Below are 22686 nucleotides of genomic sequence, written 5' to 3' on the forward strand. Positions count from 1 at the left end.
TGACCAATGTAATTCTGCAACCTGTACACTCAGAAAAATCAGAAATTATATCCCATCTGATTCAAATGTATGATATGTCAAGATCATTGTACTGTCAAGTGTAACTAATTGAAACAAAAAAAGAGAAGAAGACAGAATGTGTGAGTGTACTCCTCGAAGAGGAGGCAAAACAAATGTGAGCTTTCATTTTGCTTGTCTCTTCTCGTTAGTCTGTTCTTGGTTTTCTGGGAGCTGAGATCATGTGCTCCTTAGTTCCATCTCTAGCCTCATCTCCTAGACTTCATACCTTAGCAAGTCCACTACTAATTGTGTCCATATTATGTGCTGTTGCTTCATGTCTCTAGGTTCTTGCATATATATTCCTTCTAATTGTGCTTCAGGAAAGTAATTTTCTTAAATATCTAAGTCATTTACCATATCAAGAGTAATCAAAACAGTTCAAAATTTAACAACAACAAACACACACACACACACACACACACACACATACAAAACAAAACATCACTGTCTCCAGATAAACCTGTAAAACAATTTATTACAGAAGGAAAAAGGCAAACAAGAAAAGGTTAAATAGTCAAACATGTTACTAATAATTCTTATAAGAAAACTTACTCCAGCAGTGTTGAAATGCTACTAGTAAAAATACTAATGGTAGCTGGCATGGTGGTGCACACCTGTAATCCCAGCAACTTGGGAGGCTGAGGCAGGTGATAGCAAGTTCAAAGCTACCCTCAGCAAAAGTGAGGCACTAAGCAACTGATGAGACCTGTCTTTAAATAAAATACAAAATAGGGCTAGGGATGTGACTCAGTGGTCAAGTGCCCCTAAAGGTAATCCCTCATACCAAAATAATAGTAATAGTAATAGTAATAGTAATAATAATAGTAATTTAGTGAATACTTATATGTCAGGCATTGTTCTAAGCACATCATATTTATTACCACATTTGATAATCCAAAGAGATATAATATATATATATATATATATATATATATATTACACATATATATGAGAATATATATATTGAAAAAATATATATATATGAAAATTGCAAATTATACAGCCAGCAGGGTTATATGGTAGGAGACTAGGGGAATTAAATTTCTTGGTATCTGGCTCAAGTATAATTTTTTTACCAAAAACATTATAATTATGGTCTCACATGCATAAAGTATGCGCAAACTTATGATAATAAATATTTATCACTTCTAAATTTAATCCAAGGAATGAATATAATTTCAGGGGCTTTATAGAGATTCATAGAGGATAAGAGTCATTACTGAATTCAGCAATTAAAATGTTAACATATTCAGATGGAAGAGGTCTAATAGAGATGACAAGGAGTAACATATTTTAGTCAACATTGTTCCAACATGGAAAATCACATTAATAATCGAGTCACCATTTTATGAAAAAGTATGTATATTATATGTATTATACCTGTACACTATATATATAATTATATGTATTTTATGTTCACATATAAAATTCAGAATCATGGCTTACTAGCATCCCCTATTATTTAGTATATTCTTTAAATTGCTGAATTATGAAGATAGCCAAAAAGAACAAAAAATAAAATAGAAAGATCCAAAATAATATGATTTCTTTAGTATGCTATAGACTGCATTTTTAGTATGAAATACATAGTATTAGTATACACACACAGTGGAATATTACTCAGCCATAATGAGGAATGACTTTATGCCATTTGCCAGTAAATGGATGGAACTAGAGACTATTATGCTAAATAACTGAGTTTCCAAAAGTCAACGGTAGAATGTTTTCTCTGATATGCAGAAGCTAATTAAAAATAAGGGTGGGGGGATAAAAAATAATAGAAGAAAGATCAGTGGAGGAGACAAAGGGGAATGAAGGGAAGGTAGTAGGGATGAGATAAGGAAAGGCGGTGGGATGAATCTGACCTAGCATTCCTATGTACATATATGAATACACCCCAGTGAATCTCACCATTATGGACATCCACAAGACACTAATTAAAAAAAAACTTTAAGTATACATCAGAAATCAGTATAGTAGGGGAATAGAAGAGGGGAGGGAAAGCGGAAGTCCTGGGGCTGAATTAGAACAAATTATATCCCATGCTTTTATGATTATGTTAAAATGAATCTTATTGTCATGCATCACTAAAAAGAACCAATAAAAAAAAGATGTGAAGAAAAGAATCCTTATTTGGTGGAGGCATCTTCCATCAGTTTAATTCATCTAAAAGCAGAACATCTTACAAATATGTCTTGCTTTGATGAACAGAGTACAATAGAAGACTGAGGAATCAATGAGGAAAAATAATTTTGTGTGAGTTTATTTCTGATCAAGAAGGAAGAAATGTTGAAGTTAGAGTCAGGAAATCTGGACCATTATGGTAATCTCCAGAAGAATATTTGCAGAAAACTAGATATAAGAATGATATAATGAAATTGAAATTTAGTAGGGGTCAATAAATGTTTCTAAAAATTTCTAAAAATTTCAGTTAAATCAGATATAACTGCATTTCAACTGCAATTCATGTAAAAATTATGAAAGGGATTATTACTTTCTTAGAAGTCAAAGATAAAGTCACTAACATGGCTAACAAACATGAAAACAACAAAATCTAATTCAATATGAGAGTGAATCAAGAGAAACATGGGATCCAGAATCATGGGAAATAAAAACATAATTTTAAGTATGTTCCCGTCAGAGTAAGTGTGATGAAGAGAATCCTTCAACATGGTTCTATGTAGAAGTGACTACAGCCATTCTCATGGGGAAGAGGTGGTCTCTCATTGTGATTTTGACTTGCATTTCCCTGATGGCTAGTAATAGTGAATGCTTTTTATGCATATGTCTGATGTCTGTCATTGGTATATGTTTTGGGAAATGTCTATTTCGTCTTTTTCCCATTTTTAATTGGATTATTATTATTGGCTGTTGAGTTTTTTTTTTTTTTTTTAAATTCCTTATACAATCTGGATATCAGCTCCTTGCCAAACATATAATTTACAAATATTTTGTCCCATTCCATGGATTGTCTCTTTACTCTGTTTATTTCTTTTGTGATACAGAAGATCTTTAGTTTGATGCAATTACCTTTATTTTTGATTTTGTTGCTTATGGTCTTGAAGTTCTGTCAAAATAAATACTAGTCGAAAACAACAATGTCATGTATCATTTTCTCTATTTTTCTTCAAGAAGTTTCATGCTTTGGATCATAAATTTAAGTCTTTAATCCATTTTGAGGGTTGAATTTTGTATATGGTGAGACATAAATGTCAAATTTTATACTTTTGCATGTGGATATCCATTTATCCTAGCACCATTTGTCAAAGAGAAGGACTATTTTCTTTGTGCACTCTTAGCAGTTTTGTAGAAAATCAGTTAGCTGTAAATACATGGATTTACTTCTGGCATTCTATTGTGTTACATTGGTCTATGTTTTTATGTGAATGCTATGGTGTTTGAGTTACTATAGCTTTGTAGTATATTTTGAAGTCAAGGTTGTGTGACGTACACCTTAGGTACAATGGCTATTATCAAAAAGATTGAAAGTAACAATGCTGCCCAGGATTTGATGAAAGAAAAACTGTTATATATTGTTGGTGGGAATTTAAACTAGTACAGTCATTATGAAAAACAGTATAGAGATTCTTCGCAAAATTAAAAATAGAACTATCATGTGACTCAGCAATACTATCCCAAGGCATATATACAAAGGAAATGAAATCAGTTTGTTTATGAAATGTCTTTACTCCTGTTTATGACACCACTATTCGAAGTAGCCAAGATATGAAATCAACATTGGTGTCCATCAATGGATGAATGGATAAAGACAACATGGTATGTACACAATGAAATCCTTTTCAGTCAGTAGATAGGAGGAAATCCTGTTATTTTTGACAATATGGATGAGCCTGGAGGATATTATGTTAAGAGAAATAAACCAGACACAGACAGATAAATACTACATGATTTCATTCATATGTGGAATATTAAAAAAAAGAATATTATAGATATTAAAAGCAAAGTAGTGGTAGCCAGAGGTTAGGAGAGAAGGGAGGAGAAATCTTGGAAACACTGGTCAAGGAATATGATGTTAGTCAGTTAGGAAAAATAAATTCTGATATTTCTTCTGATCCAGAGAAACTATAGCTAATGATCATGCATTGTGTGTTCCAAATAGAGGATTTTTGAATGTTCTCAACAATGAAGCAACAATAAAAATTTGTGATGGATATGCTAATTTCCCTGATTTGATCACTGTATACTGTGTGCATGTACTTCATTAGTATGTACAATTGTTACATGTCAATAAATCTTTTTAGAAGAGTTGGAAGCTGAAAAATTTGATCTTAATGCCTATTCTATACTAAACGTGTACAAACAGATCATGACATAAAACAAGAGATGTGCATGCTTATAGGTATTATGGTACTTTGTAAAATGTATGAGCCTGGATATATATTATTTATTACCCATACTCAATGCCTTATATTTGTTGGTATCATAAACGGAAGTGACCCTTCTTGTTGTGGTCAGAAAAGCTTTATGATCAATACCCTTATAGAACTGAAATGGTGTTTCTCTAATTTAAAAACTGGACTTCAGGCTCTACACGCATGGACCAAGTGATTCATTAAACAATGCATTCAACTGAAACAAAATAGTCATTTTTAAATACTCCTCCCTTTAACATGTAAGGTCCATTGAAATACTCCATTTTATTTCATTAAAATTTTTAAAATTACTGGTTAATAAAATTGAGTTTTCAATTTCAATTAGGTGATGATTCATAATTTAAGACACATTGCATCTCTAAAATTTCTACTACCATAACATTAAAAATTGCAGTTTATGCAGTACTCTAAGCTATGAAATGTCACCAAGTATAAAGAGATAGAATTTCCTAGAGTGGTTCAGTGGATGGTCACTTTATAAAGAGGTCAGTATTCCTTTCAACCCCGATCAGTACAAACAAAAACAGATAAACTGTGTAATCATGTTAAATTTTTGCAGGAAGAATATTTGCTATGGATGGTTTTTGCAATGAAATAGTTTATTTTTTAACTCAACAGATAACGTGTAATAACTATTAGTTTAATCACACACTGAATTTAGCTCTAAGGGTTGAATATAAAAAAGTCTATATTAGGAAAAAATATTTCAAAATTTATTTTGTCATTAGTTCAGAACTTGGAGCTCAGCAGCATAATCAGCACACCATACTTACAAGAAAAAGGTTTGGAACCAACTTTTTAAATATGAAGATAACTATTTTTTCAAAAATCATCCTCCATCTGGTTCCTTAGCCAAACCCATATCCTTCAATGAACAAACTTTGAACGAAGACAATGTACAAATTAAAAATCTTGAATAACCCCACAGTGTTTTACAAAAATAATCTATCATTTTCTCCCCTGAATCCAGAGAAATGTGACATATCTCTTGATATGTCCCTGAGCTATTTTCTTTCCCCTGTTTCATTGCACAAAACTGAAATACTAAGAAGCCTAAGGCTGGAGTTCCAGAAGTAGCTTCTAGTTCTAATATTATGCCCCTACTCCTAAAAGTAGAAAATGAGACCTAGATTATTCAGAGACTCAGTATAAAAGGTAGGATCATCTTTAAAGGGACATACTTAATAAATCAAAAGTTAGTCATACGCTCGGACAACTATTAAAACGAAATGCAGTTTCCCTTGGACAGAGTGATATTCTAGTGAAACTGTGCTCCTAGTAAAATGTATCAGATCCTTTAAAATATTTAGACATGTAGATTCAAAGGTGGGAACTTTACTGTCTTTTAGATTTCCAAACATTAAATGAAGTGAAGGCACTTTATTTTAGACTTCTTTTGAATGATCTCATTCAGACGCTACTCAATTTTCAGTGGAATTGAATCCCAATAGCCCATAATTAAGTTGAAACTATTATAAATTGAAAATTAATTTAGTACACCTAACCTACTGAACGTGATAGTTATACAGCACACTGCCAAGCATCAGTTGTTTAATCTTTTGAGAGGGTTGCCAGAGGCCCAGCCTCTGCCCAGCATCATCAGAGGCTCCATATTGCTAACTCAGTGGGACATCAACATTCAAACTTACAAGTATGGTTTCTACTGAATACATACCACTTTCACACCAATGGAAAGTTGGAAAACAGTCAAACCTCTGTACACTAGGGACAGTCTGTATGTACATTAGAGTTTTAGCTTACTACTTTTAAGAAGGTTTTCAAGCAGTGAACTGTGTCTCCCCAAATTCAAATGTTCAAGCTCAACCCCTACATTTGTGACCATATTTGAAGACAGGGCCCGTGAGAGGGTGATAAAGGCTAAAAGAGGCTATGAGGTTCAGGCTCTAATTCAATAGGGCTGGTGTTCTATAAGCAGAAGAAAAACACCAGAAGTGTTTCTCATACTCATTCACTGAGGACAGGCTATGTGAAGACAGAGGGAAGGTGGCATCTACAACCTCAGAAGAGAGACCTCACCAGACATTGGCTGTACTGGTACTTTGATTTTGGATTTTCCTGTTCCCAGAACTGTGAGAAAATAAATTTCAGTTGTTTAAACCACTCAGTGTATGGCATAGTGCTGTGGTAGACAACATAGACTAAAATAAAGGACAATACAGTTTTAGTGAGAGGAGCTGTAAAGACTATTTCTTGTTGCTATAGGTCTTTTTCATGTATGTGAGTTAATGTGATGCAATAGAAGACATAGAAAACTTACAAAGTCTCTTAAGTCCAAGTCTCAGCTCCATCCCTTACCAGTTATGCATCCTTTAAACCTCCTACACTAGCTTTATTATTTAAAAAGTTATAATAATATATTCCCTTCTAGATTATTGTAAGGATTAAATAGTCCTATGATGATTCTATTTTTTCATTCATTGTATCATCCACTAATCCATCTGACAAATAACCTAAAGATGGGAAAACTCACACCTTAGTATGCTATTCTTCAATTTATCTTTGGTTCCTCAATGAAATAAAAATTTAAGTCATGGCTAAGAATTCTAGATGGAAAATATATAATCATAAACATAGGCAACAAAATACATACACACACATACACATATATAAATTTATACCTACCCATGTCCATAGCATCTTACCTCTTTGCTTTCTTCCAGATCTGATTCACTACTAAAGTCTTCTGTGTTTAAATTTTCGAAGTCGGACTCTCCTACAGCAATTGGTACTGTCACAGTAAGACTGGGATTATTTATGAAGGACATGTAGTCACTTTCATCAATGATGTACTTTTCAACACTGCTCCCAGTTCCTATGCCACTTGTGGTTCCATTAACATCTTTAAGATAATCAAGATCTTTCCCAATCTCTGTTGTGTGGTTGGACATACAACTGTCTTTTTTGTTGTTTAGATCATCAAGTGGTTTAATTTCATCTAAAATCTTTTGCTTTCTAACGAAGGACTGTTGAATAAATTCATATATTTTTCTTTTTACGTATGCTATTCCCTTGTGCATCCTATCCACAGCAATTTGAAGATTGTTCATTTCATTGTCATCATCAGTGGCTGCAAGGTTGTCTGCACTGAAGGAGCTCAGAAGTAAGGCCAGAAAAAGGTTCAGGACCTTAAAAAAAATAGACATGATTATATTTTCACCTCAATAAAGTGAAGAGCATATTTTGACAACTTATAATTGTAGGAACCTCCATGTTCTAAAATTAGATGAAACAGAAACATGATAGCATATTTGTTTGGAGTTGGGTGGGCTGGGAGTGCAGCTCAGTGTAGAGTGTGTGCTTTCAAGGCATAAAGCTCTGGGTTCAATCCCAACGTGGGTGCTCTGAATTTGTGATTTTGCTTAATAAGTATTTAATTATGCATCCTTAAGCAAAGACATGTTTTCTATAGCTTTCAAGTTTTCCCACTTGTAAATGAAGTTGAATGAGCTAACCTAAGATATGATTAATTTAAAACTGTATGAAAAAAACAAATTTATGAGTGCATTATATAATACTAAATATAAAATAATTAATGTTTGTAGTTATGCATTTAAATATTTATTTTGTAGTTTCTTTTTTGTTAGAGATATTGAATAGGATAAAGGCAAAATCACCACTCAAATGACTCAAATTTAGGATTATGGGCTTATGGGCTTAAAATAGGTATCTTAATCATACTGCATTTCTTATACATACCTCCTTATCAACTAATTAGTAGAACTATTTATAAATAATTTGTATTATTTTGGTGGGACTGGCACATTAATGTGTGTACCCCTTGGAATATATATATATATATATATATATATATATATATATATATATACACACACACACACACACACACACACACACACACACACACAAACATACATTAATTAATTTTTATTCATTCATTATAATTATAATAGTGGAATTCATGGTGACATATTCATACAAGCACATAACATAATTTGGTCAATTAATTCCCTGGTACCTCCCCTTTCCATCTCCTCTCTTCCCCTGGTTCCTTTCCTCTACCATATTGGTCTCCTTCTATACTTATTAAAATATATTTATATTTTCCCATACTATAAGTAGCTATATTCCAATTTTAAGAGAGAATTACTCCATTAGAGCAATCTCAAAATAAAAAATGGCATCACTAGCCATCCTTTATTTTGACTTAGAGCCTCTAGACAATTTGTTGGCTAATGCAGTTACCATATGATATTGGGTGACTGAGTGTTATGTGTTGCAGTGAGCAAGAAAATGAATGGCATAGTCAGTAGGAACACTGAAACGCACCACTTGTTAGTCCAATACTGGAAGGTAGTGCTGAACTAACTAACTTACTTACTTACTTTCTTTTTTTTTCTATACATGATTTGAAGTAAATGATTACCTTTTCTATGACTATAGTTCTTTCCTTGATTTGCAAGAGCATATATGTGAGTTAGTGGAAATATTTAATAAACCTATGAACTTACTCTTTTTTGATTTGGATCTATATATTTTCCAGAGGTAACATTAAGAAAAGTGTTTGCATGCACATCTTATAACTGGTTGTCATCCGCTGCCATATGTATGTATAATCTATGTATAACATATTGTAGATTTCTCTCTAGATATAGACTTCCTCCTCCCTTGTTCCTGAATTTGTAAAATGATTCCAGAATAGTCTTTTAGAATTGTCTTCAATGTGACCCTCTACTGCAATTCATATAATGAATGTGATGAAATGATTGACATAATGGAGTTCAGTATAATTTTGTAGATTACCTCTATATTGTGATACTTTCAAACTGAAGGTACAAATATTTCTGATAAGATATATTTAGAACTAATAATCATAAGAATTTTGGGGACAAAATGACCATTCTGTTATATTGTTAATATATTTCTGAAATGTGTATCTTAAGTGGATACATACCACTAGATTTCCAATCACCATGACCATCATGAAGACAGTAAGGCACATGGCTTGACCAGCGACCTCCATACAGTCCCACATGGTCTCTATCCACTCTCCACACAGCACACGGAACACAATCAGGAAGGAGTGGAAGAAATCATTCATGTGCCAGCGTGGGAGCTTACAGTCACTGGCGATTTTGCAGACACAATCTTTGTAGCTTTTGCCAAAGAGCTGCATGCCGACCACAGCAAAAATGAAGACTATGATGGCCAACACCAGGGTGAGATTTCCCAGCGCCCCCACTGAATTGCCGATGATCTTTATTAGCATGTTTAATGTTGGCCAAGATTTTGCCAACTTGAAAACTCGGAGCTAGAAAAATGAAAAAATTGATACATATTATTATGCTCTTTACAAACATTTAATAATGTTGAGGTTTACCAAGAAATGATGATTGAAGTTGAGTCTCTTAGGGTTGAGGTCTAGCTTAGTGGGAGACCACTTACCAAGTATGTGTGAGGCTCTGGGTTCAATCCCCAGCATCTCCCAGCCCCATAAAAGTTTGAATCGCTTAAAACACTGGTACTGCCCTATCCTCTAGTGCTCCTGACTAATTTTTGGATCCTCTAGGAAGACTCTATTTATCCCATATTTTAACCAGTTACATCATTTTCTCTGAGAGTGAATTTTTAATGATTACTTAGAAATAACTTTTTTAAATTTGTTTTACAAAGAAGGCTCTGAGATACCTCATGCCTTAAACTGTAATATTAACAACTGAATCTGAATGATCTCTACTGAAAGATACTCATTTGTCAATAGTATGCTAAGTAAAATCATATTGAGCCCTGATATACGTAGAGGAAAAAATATTTATTATTCATTAATGCCATTTCAGGCCATTGATATAGCTGAATGCACCTGCACTGAGAAACTGGAATATTTTTATGACTCTATTATTTCCTTAATTTGCAAGGACATATATATTAATTAACAGACTTGGTTTTTGGTCCTACAAATTTTCTCTTTTTTGATGGGTATATATTTTCCAGTGGTAGAGCTGGTAAAATGTTTGGCATGTACATCTTGTCACTGATTGTCATCCACTGCTACATAGGTCTATTTGTATTTTCAGCCTATTATTAAAAGGTGGAGCATTTTCATTAAAAATGTTTCTAACAAATGAAAATATTAACTGTAGTAGTCATTAGAAACAATAATTAGTCATAATGGCAACTGGGTAGCATATTCAATTTTACCTGATTATACTTTTTAGAATAAAGGTTTTTAATAGTAAGTGGGACTATATATATATTTTTTTCACTTAAGAACAGTTTTGACAATACAAAGATATGAACTTGAAAGGCTAATGGTTGTATGGTAAAGTCCATGACAGAACTATTCTATAACACTGTTTTTAGAAAAGTTTTTGCTATTGTTGCTCTTTTGTTTTGCTTTACCAATCGGAATGAACGGAGAACTGATAATCCTTCCACGTTGGCGAGCCCAAGTTCTACCAGGCTAAGTGTCACAATGAAACCATCAAAGATATTCCAGCCTTCTTGGAAATAATAGTAAGGATCCATGGCAATAATTTTCAGAAACATTTCTGCTGTAAAGATCCCAGTGAAAACCTAAGATCAAAACAAAATTATTCTAGTTCCATCAGATAATGAAAGAATGTAACATAAATCTGCTCTTAGAACAAAAGGTTTATGCTACTTTTCCAAAGATTCCATTACTAACTTAAATGCATATAGTACTTTATAGTTTATTAAAGACTTTCATATACATTTTTTTCACTTTTTATCCTCAAAGAACTCCCAATAACTGGATTCCATATAATTATTTCTTTATACAGAGGAAATTAAGATCACAAGATGGTTGAAATGACTTTCTGAATAGCTTACAACACTAAGATGACAAAACTAAGATATGAGTGCAAACATTCTACTTTTGGCAGTGTTCTTGTCATTAAATCAAACTGCATTTTCTCCAGATTTTGTACAACACAGTTACTGATGAGATTTTGCTCACACACAGTTTCATTTTATCTATAAGCTTATACACATGTTCCTTAAGTCAGACAGTTGTCATACATGTTCATACATGTCACAGTGTGTGCACTATACTATCATTATTATTTTGTTACACATGAAAAAATAACTTTACTTCCATAGTATAAAAGTAGATTTTTATAAATATAAATAATACATTGAAGGATGTTACCTTTTTTTTTTAACCATCAAATAACCTAAACCAGAGCTGGGGCTATACTATAGCTCAGCAGTAGAGCGCTTGTCTCACACATGCGAGGCACTGGGTTCAATCCTCAGCACCACATAAAAATATTGTGTCCAACTACAACTAAAAAATAAATTTAAAAAAATCCTAAACCTTGAGCCAGGCATGGTAGTACATGCTTATAATACCAGTGGCTTGGGAGGCTGAGATAACTTAGAGGTCCCTAGCAACTTAGTGAGACCCTGTCTCAGAATGAATACTAAAAAGGTTTGAGGATATGGCTCAGTGGTTAAACACTAAGTGGGTTCAATTCCTGGTACTAAACAAACAAACAAATCCTCAACTTCAAAGCAAACATTATGAAAAAATGCTATATCACATTTCCATGCTCTTCCTTTCAGTAAATAAAACCTAATATTTCTAATATTCTTGAGTTGACTGGAGTCAGCTGGCAAATGTGATTATTTACATTTTGAAGTACACAAATGAAAGAATGAAGTGGCAACCTTCACCCAAATCAGTCTTGTTAATCATACAATATATAAAATGTCCTGGGATTTGCAATATTTTATGGTATAATATAGAATAAATAAGTGAAATATTGCATAGACTACACAGATCCTAGAAGCAGTCAAGCTGGAGACATTTTATAGTTGTTATATTTATTCTTGCAACGATAATGATTAAGAAAAAGAAAAAGATACACAGTTTTATTTTGGACTTCTATACCTAGGGAAAATCAAATACTATCATTTTTTTAAAAAAGAGTGTTCTTAAGCAATGAATGACTTCTGCATCATTAAAATTTGTAAATATCACTATCGATTTTTTAAAAGTAGTACCTGGGATCTATACCTACTGTTCTCTTTCTCACCTCTTGCATGGATGGATATAAAGGACCATTGCTTTTGGTAAAAGTAGAAATTTAGCTAGATATAATGTCCCTGAGAGTGGAGTAGGAGGCAGGAAGTGTGGGTGAAAAAGTGCTATAAATTATTAAATAGAACAGTTTCTTAAACAGAAAATCTAAAAAGACTGAACACAGTTACCTTCCAATATGCTTACCAAGTTTCCCACCGTAAGCACATTATTGAAATGTTCTGTCATTGGATAGTGCTCCATGGCCATAAAAAGAGTATTTAAGACAATACAGATGGTGATGGCCAAGTCAACAAATGGGTCCATCACAACCAGGTTGACAATATGCTTCACCTTTAACCAATATGGAGAGCAGTCCCAGATTAAGAATATGTTGGAAAATTTATACCAACAAGGTGGGCATTTCTGCCTGGATTCTTCAAGTTCTGGATTTAAAAGAGTAAGAATAGCAACTGAAAGATTTATTCTATAACCACAAATATTTATTTAGATCCACTAGATTTATTTTCAGTAATTGGTACACTTCCATTTGCTACAAAATCAAACTCATTTGTTCTTGGTAAAATAATTTAAAAAAAAAATTATAGGATTTACTCTAGCCACCCAGAGACACCAGACATACACACAGAGAAGAGGTAATGAAGAAAGAGTTTTTTTCCACTTATGCATTGACACTGTGAATCAGCACCTGGCCTCAAGTTAAGTGATTGATCTTTTAAATGAAATCAGTAGGAACATGCTTCGGGATACATATTGTGTAAAATCTGATGTTAGTGACTGGTTATGTTGTCAATGTCAAGTAGTCAGTGTTAGCGTTGTGGTCCAAGAATCATCCTTTGATTTGTTTTTATTTTGTGAAAATGATCTTCTTCTCCTGGCCAATCTTGAGAGTATTTAGGATGAGGCTAAAAGGGACAGTGCTGCTGGCACACTTAGGATCTCAGTCGCTATGATTAATGGGATTAAAAATCCCTAGCAGAATGTTGTACTGTGTATTTTCAGAGTTACCACATACAGTTCAGAAAATAGTCTTTAGGGTTCAATATTATTTAGAATAGATAAACTTTTAAAGCTCCCAGAATACAGGAGCACATATAATAAATAATCACTTTTGCTTTCTCTTTAGAATGAGGATTCCAACACACAAATAGAAAGATTTGTTTCCAGTGGCACAATATAAGTTGATTGAAATGGAAATGGAATTTGTTACAAACCTTCTACTGTATTTGTTAAGATGCTGGCTATGCTCATTGCCCTTTGCCTTTGGGAAGGATCTTCTAGAAAGTCCATGGAAACATGGAAAGAACTTGATCTTCTCTTTCTCATTTCAGTTTCAGTAGTTGTTCCCTATAAAGAAAGTGCTAATGCATTAAGCGATTAACTTGAACAACATAATAAGCAAACAATCAAAGGGTGATTTGGTGAATTTTATGAAACATGCATCATGCACTTTCCTATTTAATTGGTGATGGCAGATATTGCTGACTTATTGTATCATTAACCTGGAATGTCAAAACTGTTAACCATTCAGTCATATAGCAAAAATTAATTTTTAGTCTGCTGATTTCATAATTATATGACATATGACATACTTATGTTATAGTTGATAAATATTTAGACAGATAGATTTAAGAGTTATCCTTATTTCTGAACTAACGTAAGAACTTAATAATTTAAAAAACCATATAAGTGATCCAGGCATTTGATTTTTGAGAAGGTAGCTATTTAATTTTAAGAAAATACCAACCATTACAACATACTTAGCTGCCATCTCTTTCTCTAGAAATAAGACATGGGTAGTCATTGACAACACAAACTATATTAAAAAACACACACACATGCTGCATGGACAACAGTTTCATCCAGGGTATCAGAGCAATAAGTCATCTAATTCTGACTTAGTCATGCCTCATCATGCTGATATATTTCCAAGTGAGTGGACAGTTTAAAATGAGGCAGCATCTGTTTAGAAATTCCTCATCTGGTTCTACATTCACAAACATGTAACACAACTTGGTTCACAGGCAACTCTTTCATTTGTTTGTATCAACAATTTATTGTGTCTCTTCATTTTTATTAGTTTTGAAAAGACCTATATCAGCATTTTTTTTGTAAGACAAATATGAGTACTAGAAATTTTAAGGTAAGAGTGAAGCTGTCTCTTTAAGCCCAGTGTTTTTGAAAATCTAAACTAAAGCACAGCTATGTTGAAGAATCAGTTGGAAAGATTTATTATACACCCTTTACACTTAAACAGAAGACTCATTTATTTACTTTTATACCAGGGCCTTAGAGGATGCTCTGATATATAAATTCAGTGTGGGCATATAGCAAATCCTCCAATTGGAGGCAGTAATTATTGTGTCTAATTAATCCTTAGCATGTTGAATAAGTAAATGCATTCAGGTTTGTGCAGGAGAGAGTCAGGTTCTAAGGTTAAGTTGGTTAGTCCATTAAAGGTATTACAAGATGCAGGTGCATTCACAGCTTGACCAACCAGGAATCATTCTCAAGAGATCCATTCTGTAGAAACACTGGCTGGTGCAGCAATAATGGGCCAGCCATGCCTGAACTATTTAAAACTTCCTTACATTGTCATCAGTAGCTGGCTTATCTATTATCACCTCTGGCAGAAGCTGTCCAACAGGCGATGTAGGAACTGAAGGTCCACCAACCAAGGAAACCACACCATTGCAATCCACAGTGCTGTGCATCTTCCCATTTGCTGGAAACACTGCCAGCATCCGGGACGACCTACTGGTCTGACTTAGGTTACTGTTGCGTCGCTCTCCATATCGTCTGGGCACAAACAAGGAATCTCTCCGGCTCTCATTATCCTCAAAGGTGCTGTGCTCATCATCAGCAAAGTCATTCTCAGACCCCACATCCTTTGCTCGCCCTCTAAAACTGAAAAGGCTTGTCCTGCTATTTCGCCTTGGAGAAAATAGGGAGCCACGGATGCTCAACAAAGACTAAAAGTTTGAAACAAACAAACAAGAAGTAAAATCATGTTAATATCACCTTTGTCACATGCAATCATTTTGAAAGATTAAGTTGAAGGAAATCTCAGCATTCCTGACAGAAGGATCTTCTAGAAAGTCCATGGAAACATGGAAAGAACTTGATCTTCTCTTTCTCATTTCAGTTTCAGTAGTTGTTCACATCTTAAATTTATAGGCATTCAGATTAAATTCAATCAGTGGTTTCTAGCCACTGGTATTAAAGAATGGGGAGCTAGAGTGCAACCTAAAGATAATGAAAAAAATCCCTGAACCATCATTTCTCAATTTCAAATGGCAACAACATAAAGTCTATTGCTGGGGATATTGTGAACCTTGGCACTAGCCGCAAGACCTCAGCAAGGCCACTGTTGTTTTCGTTGCTCTTTCCTTTTAAGGAATTCCACCATTTTCAGAGATCATTAATCCACTTTTCTAAAATTATTTTAACTGTTATTCCTGTTCTACCTAAAAGGCATAGCATTTTCGATACTTGATTTCTCAAGTTCAGAGGGATGTGCTTCTCAATAAAGTGTATCATGACTGATATTTTCAGAAACATGCACGAAGGCTTATAAAGATGTTACAGAGAAAAACAACATAAAATCATAAAACAACCAAAAGGACATTACTGATCAGCCAGTCCCAGATCCACATTTTTTGTTGTCGTTAAAAGAGCTGAGGGCCAGAAAGATTAAATGTCATTAGTCACAGACAAATACCAGCAGTCAGTCTCATGAAAATCCAGGTCTCATGGCTTTCAACCCAACATTACTTCAACCATACCAAGATGTCGACTCAAATACACCTAGAGTAAACTTTTCACTTAACTATGTGAAGAAAGGATAGATTTAGATATAATAAAACTAATAGTTGATTCAATTGATTAAAATTCCTAGGTCCATTTTAATTCTTTCCCTCTCTTCAGTATTCTACTTTTCACCCATGCATCAGCAAACTCAGCCGTGACTTACCTGGTGTGGAGAAGAGTACCTCTTTTCATATGTCAATCGGTTCCCTTCAATGGAGAAACGAAACCCCTTCCTCCTGATACTGTCTTCCGATTCAGATTTATGGAACTCGTCCTCATCTTTCTCTTCCCCACCAGACTGCTCTTTCTGTTTTCTTTTCTTTCTTCGATTCCTCCTTTCCTTGGCACTCTTGGAACTCAACTTAGAGGCTTCAGATGAACTGTCTGAAAGCCTGCCTGCTGCACTGGGCTCTCTGGAATGTTCTGAGGTGGTTGCAGCTGCTGCTTGCTATGTAGAGGAAAAAATAGATTTAGCATGGCACTAGAAAAGTCCTTAATCTTTCTTTAATTGTCTTAAGAATTTTCATGGCATTTACAAAATACATTTAGCTGACTGAGCTATTCTCACATTCATGCTCTGCAAGTGTAAGGGGCGATTTTTTTTTTCTTTCTACCTAATGAGGACTTTCAGAGATAATCTGGTTTTCTCCATCATACCATTTATTAGGTTTCTGTTATGCTTCACAGACTACATATTCAAAAGGATCCATTGTGCATCAATAATAACGTAAATTCATACTACTTTGGGGGATTTGATTTGCCCTAATAAATTAGATTTAATTAGCATTGTCTTCTTTCCTCTGAAAAGTAGATTGGAGTATAGAAGGAAAGTTACATGAGGTCAAAACCAAAAATGGGAATGAGATAATTCCCATTGATACTGTGTTATTCAATGCCCTCAAAATATTATCAATCAAATTGATGGATGCTTATAAAATCCCTTCTTCACCCCTCCATGATATTCTATTTTGAAGAGTGGAGGAGGGATGGTAAGCAGTTTTCTACCAAGCAATACAAGACATTCAGTTTTCCAAACTCTGTGCCCAACATCTTCGACTTGGCTCCGGTTGAACAATGCTTTTTGATCACAAATTGTATTATTACTAAGATGTTGATTATTATCATTGTTCCCAGAATGCCCTCAATACAGGCCTTTGGTGTATAAATTAATATAGCTGAATTAATTTTCTTCTTTAGTAAAGACCATGAGTTTGTATATGACGCAGATGGGATGACAGGACAGGCACTTTCTGAACTATGAGCACTGAAATCACAGTATAAAACAAGTATCCCGGGGCTGGGGATGTGGCTCAAGCGGTAGCGCGCTCGCCTGGCATGCGTGCGGCCCGGGTTCGATCCTCAGCACCACATACCAACAAAGATGTTGTGTCCGCCGAGAACTAAAAAATAAATATTTAAAATTCCCTCTCTCTCTCTGTCTCTCCCCTCTCTCACTCTCTCTTTAAAAAACAAAACAAAAACAAAAACAACAACAAAAAAAAAACAAGTATCCCTCTAACATCCCCTGGTCTCTGTGATGTTGGTGACATTTAGATGCCATTGGATACCACTGAATCAGAGAACATTGTATTTTTAACCTCTTCCTTATAAAGGCAATTAAGCAACCACTTTAAAAGGTGAATGTTTGGTTAAAGAAAGATAAAGGCTACTTTTATGAAATAGATGAACATCTTTTTAGATAATAACCAATATTTTTTCTAAGAAAAGATTTTTTCCTTAGAATTTTCTCCTAATGCCAGTATATTCACTTAGTGAAAATGTCTTGCCCAAGAATACTCTCCAAAATTACATTTTCCTCTTTATTCTGAGCATCTCAGAATAACTAAAATAACATGGGAAAGTTCCATTGTGGTTAATATTACAAGCATCTTAAAATAATTAAGTGAATAATTAAAATAAATGAAACTGAGTAGATGTTCAGAAACCTTTACTAATCCCCCATTCTACCAGTTTCCTCAGGTACCGTCTTTTACTTTCTCTCCTGTAATTTTTAACAATAAAAAAGTTGGTACCAAAAGAAAGAAAGAGGTTGGTACTGTGGGACAAGGCATATTTGACTTGATAATTTACTTGAGCTGCCTCTTGCTGCTTTTTAAGCTGTTCGAGCATCTGCTGAAATTCTGCCTCCTTCTGTTCGGCTTCTTCCATTGTGGCCTGATTCTGTTCCTCGTAGGCCATGGCCACCACAGCCAGGATCAAATTTATCAGGTAGAATGAGCCCAGGAAAATGACCAGCACAAAAAATATCATGTATGTTTTCCCAGCAGCACGCAGTGTCTGCAAACAAGAACAGAATTGTTTCTCAAAACTACTTCATTAAGGGGGTGGCTTCACCTTTCAACTTGTGTGTCTTGCAGAACTCTGATACAAATTACACAGGTCACAGGCTCTCCCTCTTCTCTGAAAGTCTATTTCATTCACCTCTGTCTCTTCATTCTTTAACTTAAGTATCCATACTTTAATTTCTAGGAGGAAATTCTTGGATTCACCCAATATGAAATAGAACTAATAAAATAAGATGGAGACTTCCATCAAAAAGCTGAGACTTTGATGAAAGTCAAAGAAGAAATCAGAAGTATTTGTACATTGACCTCCTTTTCATTTCCTCCCACCTGGGAGATAATAATCGAGGGGGGATACAGGGCTGAGGGGAGCTTGTGCCTTCTGGTTAAAGAGAACCTGTCTCAATAAGGATAAGAAATAGGATTTGAGCCAGGGAGAATGGGAGAGAATTACTATCCTTGGCATTATTCTGCTCAATATGTATTATAATCTATAAAATAGGGGAGCTTAAATCTCCGGCTTTCAAGTTCTGTTCTCTCTACCGTATTATGCTGTGGTGTGATTTTCATGACTTAGTCTATGTTCCTGAAAACTTCAACTTAAATGCAGTGAATATTGCTTCAGATTCTCACCAGTTGATAAAGATTTTCCCAGAAGTCCTGAGTCATCAGCCGAAACAGAGACAAAAATGCCCAACTGAAGGTATCAAAGCTTGTGTAACCATAGTTAGGGTTTCTACCAGCTTTTACACACACGTATCCTTCTGGACACTGGCTGTAAGGGGGAAAGAAAGTATTATAAGACATTCTACTGCCTTTTCATTCTGGTAGAATTTTACACTTAGAACATTATCTGGCCAGGAAGACTTGCTATCTCCAAGAATAACAGTATGATTGATAACTAATTAATATAATTCTCAATTTTTTGCAATGTAACTTTATTAGTCACTTGTTGTTACCATTATGAAGTAGGACGGAAGAGGATGGACACTTGAGGAATTTTCAGGAAGCAGGTTTATTGACTGCAGGGTTCTGAGAGGGCTTTTGCTTAAAATTCTCTGAACAAAGATTTTGGAAATTTTTGAACTTTACACCCTGTGTGTGGGGTGTGTGTGGGGGGAGGTTCATATGACAAGTGCTTTCTGTTCCAACCTCTAGACCAGACACAGGTTTCACAAGTTTTTACCAAGAAAACAGAGATAATATCTTTTTATACAACAAGCTTGCAGACTAAATCTATCATATCTTTTGTGTGCAAACCTGCTTCAAACCACAAGACATCCTGCTCATCTGACAAGAAGAGAAGCTTAATTATGGCAAGGGTATTTTTAGAGGGGGTCTCTAGCCTGCTTCAATTAAATTATATAGTATGGCATATCTAACAACATTAACAAAAATATTTTTTTTCTTAAGGATTAGCATTTTCACATGTCTATTTCCTTTTCCCTACCTCTGGTGCCTCCACAGTCTATTCCAAGGAAGATATACTTACCTAAGTGAAACAGTGTTATAGCTAAAAGTATTCTTACTTTACAAGAAAAGCTTAACTAGTAATTTAAATAACCTAATGCTTTATAAATAACCTGAACTGTAGCAAATCAGTATTAATAAATTAGTTGGCTATTATTAGCTAGTTTCTACAGAAAGAGAGAAGAGGTACACATATGTGTGTGTATACACCACATACACAAATACACAAGATTAATGGCTCACCCTGCATCGGAGCTATTTCCACATAGTAGCGCATCTAAAAAACCCTCCAAGAAATAATGATACCCTGTTTGAAAAAAAAAAAAGAAAGAAAGTCAGTTATGAACACTTTTTTTGGTTAAAAATACTAAAATGAGACAGGAAATCAGGTTCTAAGTTTAGGTTCATTTAAGTACAACATATAATTCATTTGAAGACATAGTATTGGCCTCTTCTCCCTCCAACTACTAGATGTTGTAAAAAGGGCATTAGATACTTGATGGTGCAAATTTTATTTACTATTGATATAAAATTAATGGTAGCCTCAGGTACTAACATAACATTAAGAAAGAAATCAGTATTTTTTAACCACTGACCTTTGGTTTGTTTGGTTTTTGTTTCCCAATACTGGTAATAGAACCCAGGGCCTCACACACACAAGGCAAATGCTTCTTTTCTGAGCTATACCCCCACCACTTTTTATTTTATATTTTGAGACAGGGTCTTGATATGTTGCTCAGGCTGACCTTGAACTTGCTGTGCTCCTGCCTGCTCTCTCAAGTAACTGGGATTTTAGGTATGTGCCACTGTGCCTGACTCTTGACTTTTTTAAATATAGAAAAATGTATTTCTAAGTTTTTAATTAAAATCAAATACCATGAAAGGGCTGTATAACTTCAGGATACATTTTTTTATATCTTGTGCTTATGAATAAAGTCCTTTAAATTCAATGACCTAAAAACCTTACCTTGAAAAAAACAACTTTTCAATCATGATGCTTATTTTTAATTTCATTGAATTTAATTGTCTATCACTTTTAAAGATGAGTCATCTTATTTATATTTGCATTTGGTTTGAAATAACTTGTCACAACAAGTGAAGCATCATCAGAGCAAATAAGAATCCTAGATTTTTAGAGTTAAAAATAGCTTCAGATATTCTTGATTTTATTTAAGTGTAAGAAAAATAGTTCAATAAATTTTCCCTATGAGCAATAAATCCTGGGTGACATCTTCAGACAGAACCTTCAACTTAGATAAAAAGCAAACAACAGACTTCAGGGTGTTGGGGACAGCAGTGGACTTACTGACGTCACATGAATTGAATAGGGCACATTTGAGCATCTCTGACACTGCTCCTAATGCATTTTTCTTAACCTGAAGATTTCCAACTATTTGCAAATTATTTGTGAACATATCATTGAATATCATGAAAGAGTTAATTTGTAACAAACCAAGGTATTTCCAAAATTTATAAAGAGATATTCAGTATGTGTCTTCATTCTTTTATTATGCTATCACTACTTTAAGAATTATCAAACCACCAGTAACAGTTTGTTTGTTTTTTGTTTCCCAATACTGGTAATGGAACCCAGGGCCTCACACACACAAGGCAAATGCTCCTTTTCTGAGCTATATCCCCACCATTTTTTATTTTATATTTTGAGACAGGGTCTTGATATGTTCTATGACTAATCCAACATGTTCTACACAGTCATTCACTAAAGGTCTTTCTTCCTTTCATTTTTTCCCAAAGTATTACTCACCATCTTAAAGTAATAAAGATCTAGCTATATGTAAGCATATCTACAGTCTAAGTCTATATAGCTAATATTTTTCATTAAAAGGACATATCCTTTTTCAATGAATCATTTTTCTTATTCCCTGCTTTTGAAATACTGCTCCTGGCACATACTAAAATTAAAGAAAAGAAAGGGAAATTTTTTTCTACTTTTATTGTCAATTTTAAAGAGAAAGTGTGTTAGGACAATTATTTTTCCATCCTTCTAGAATAGACTATTTCAGTGTTTGACTATTTTGTCTAAGTGCTTGAAATAGAGATAAAGCAATTCCCATAACCTCACTGATTTATCTGAAACTTTCTATTTTACTCTCTCCTGAAGCTTAGTTGACAATAATTTTCTTCTTTTTGATGCAATACTTTTTCAAATAGAAGAGTGCTTATCTTTAGGTCTTGCTTGATTTCCATAAAATAATAAAGTCAACTGTAAGCACTATCAAGCCATATATTATCGTCATTATTTTCCCCACTATTCTGGCAAAATTCCTGGCAATCTGTAGTAAATGTTTAATGTGTTTTATTACATAGTACTTTAGAATTTACAAAGGGTTTTCACACATTTATTTTCTTCAATTGTCTCAACTACCAGAGGAAGCATATACAATTAAAAGAAGATCCTGATAAAATTCTTTTTTGCCTCCCAAATGACAACACAATAGAAGGTGGCATTTGGGAGTCAAAATTAGAATAGTTATCAATTAAAAATTGATGTATGAGCAAACCACTGGTAAGACAATGAAAAAAAAAATCTTCTTTAAAACTCAACCCAGAAATTATTTAAAACTCAGGGAAAAGATTAGGGATGTCA

General features: G+C 34.1%; 1 protein-coding gene across 1 annotated transcript in view; it reads right to left on the reverse strand.

Moving 5' to 3' along the window:
- Positions 1-22686, reverse strand: part of SCN1A (sodium voltage-gated channel alpha subunit 1) — a gene marked incomplete at both ends in the record, with an annotated part of 87543 nt that overhangs the window by 35055 nt on the left and 29802 nt on the right. The window contains 10 exon segments of the mRNA XM_081260628.1: positions 7118-7600; positions 9388-9744; positions 10833-11006; positions 12682-12920; positions 13710-13842; positions 15087-15467; positions 16469-16753; positions 18397-18603; positions 19242-19383; positions 20322-20385. Of these exon segments, the coding sequence (XP_081116754.1) occupies positions 7118-7600; positions 9388-9744; positions 10833-11006; positions 12682-12920; positions 13710-13842; positions 15087-15467; positions 16469-16753; positions 18397-18603; positions 19242-19383; positions 20322-20385 (2465 nt within the window).

Source organism: Spermophilus citellus, assembly GCF_964194105.1.
Source record: "Spermophilus citellus genome assembly, chromosome: 11".
NCBI lineage: Eukaryota > Metazoa > Chordata > Mammalia > Rodentia > Sciuridae > Spermophilus > Spermophilus citellus.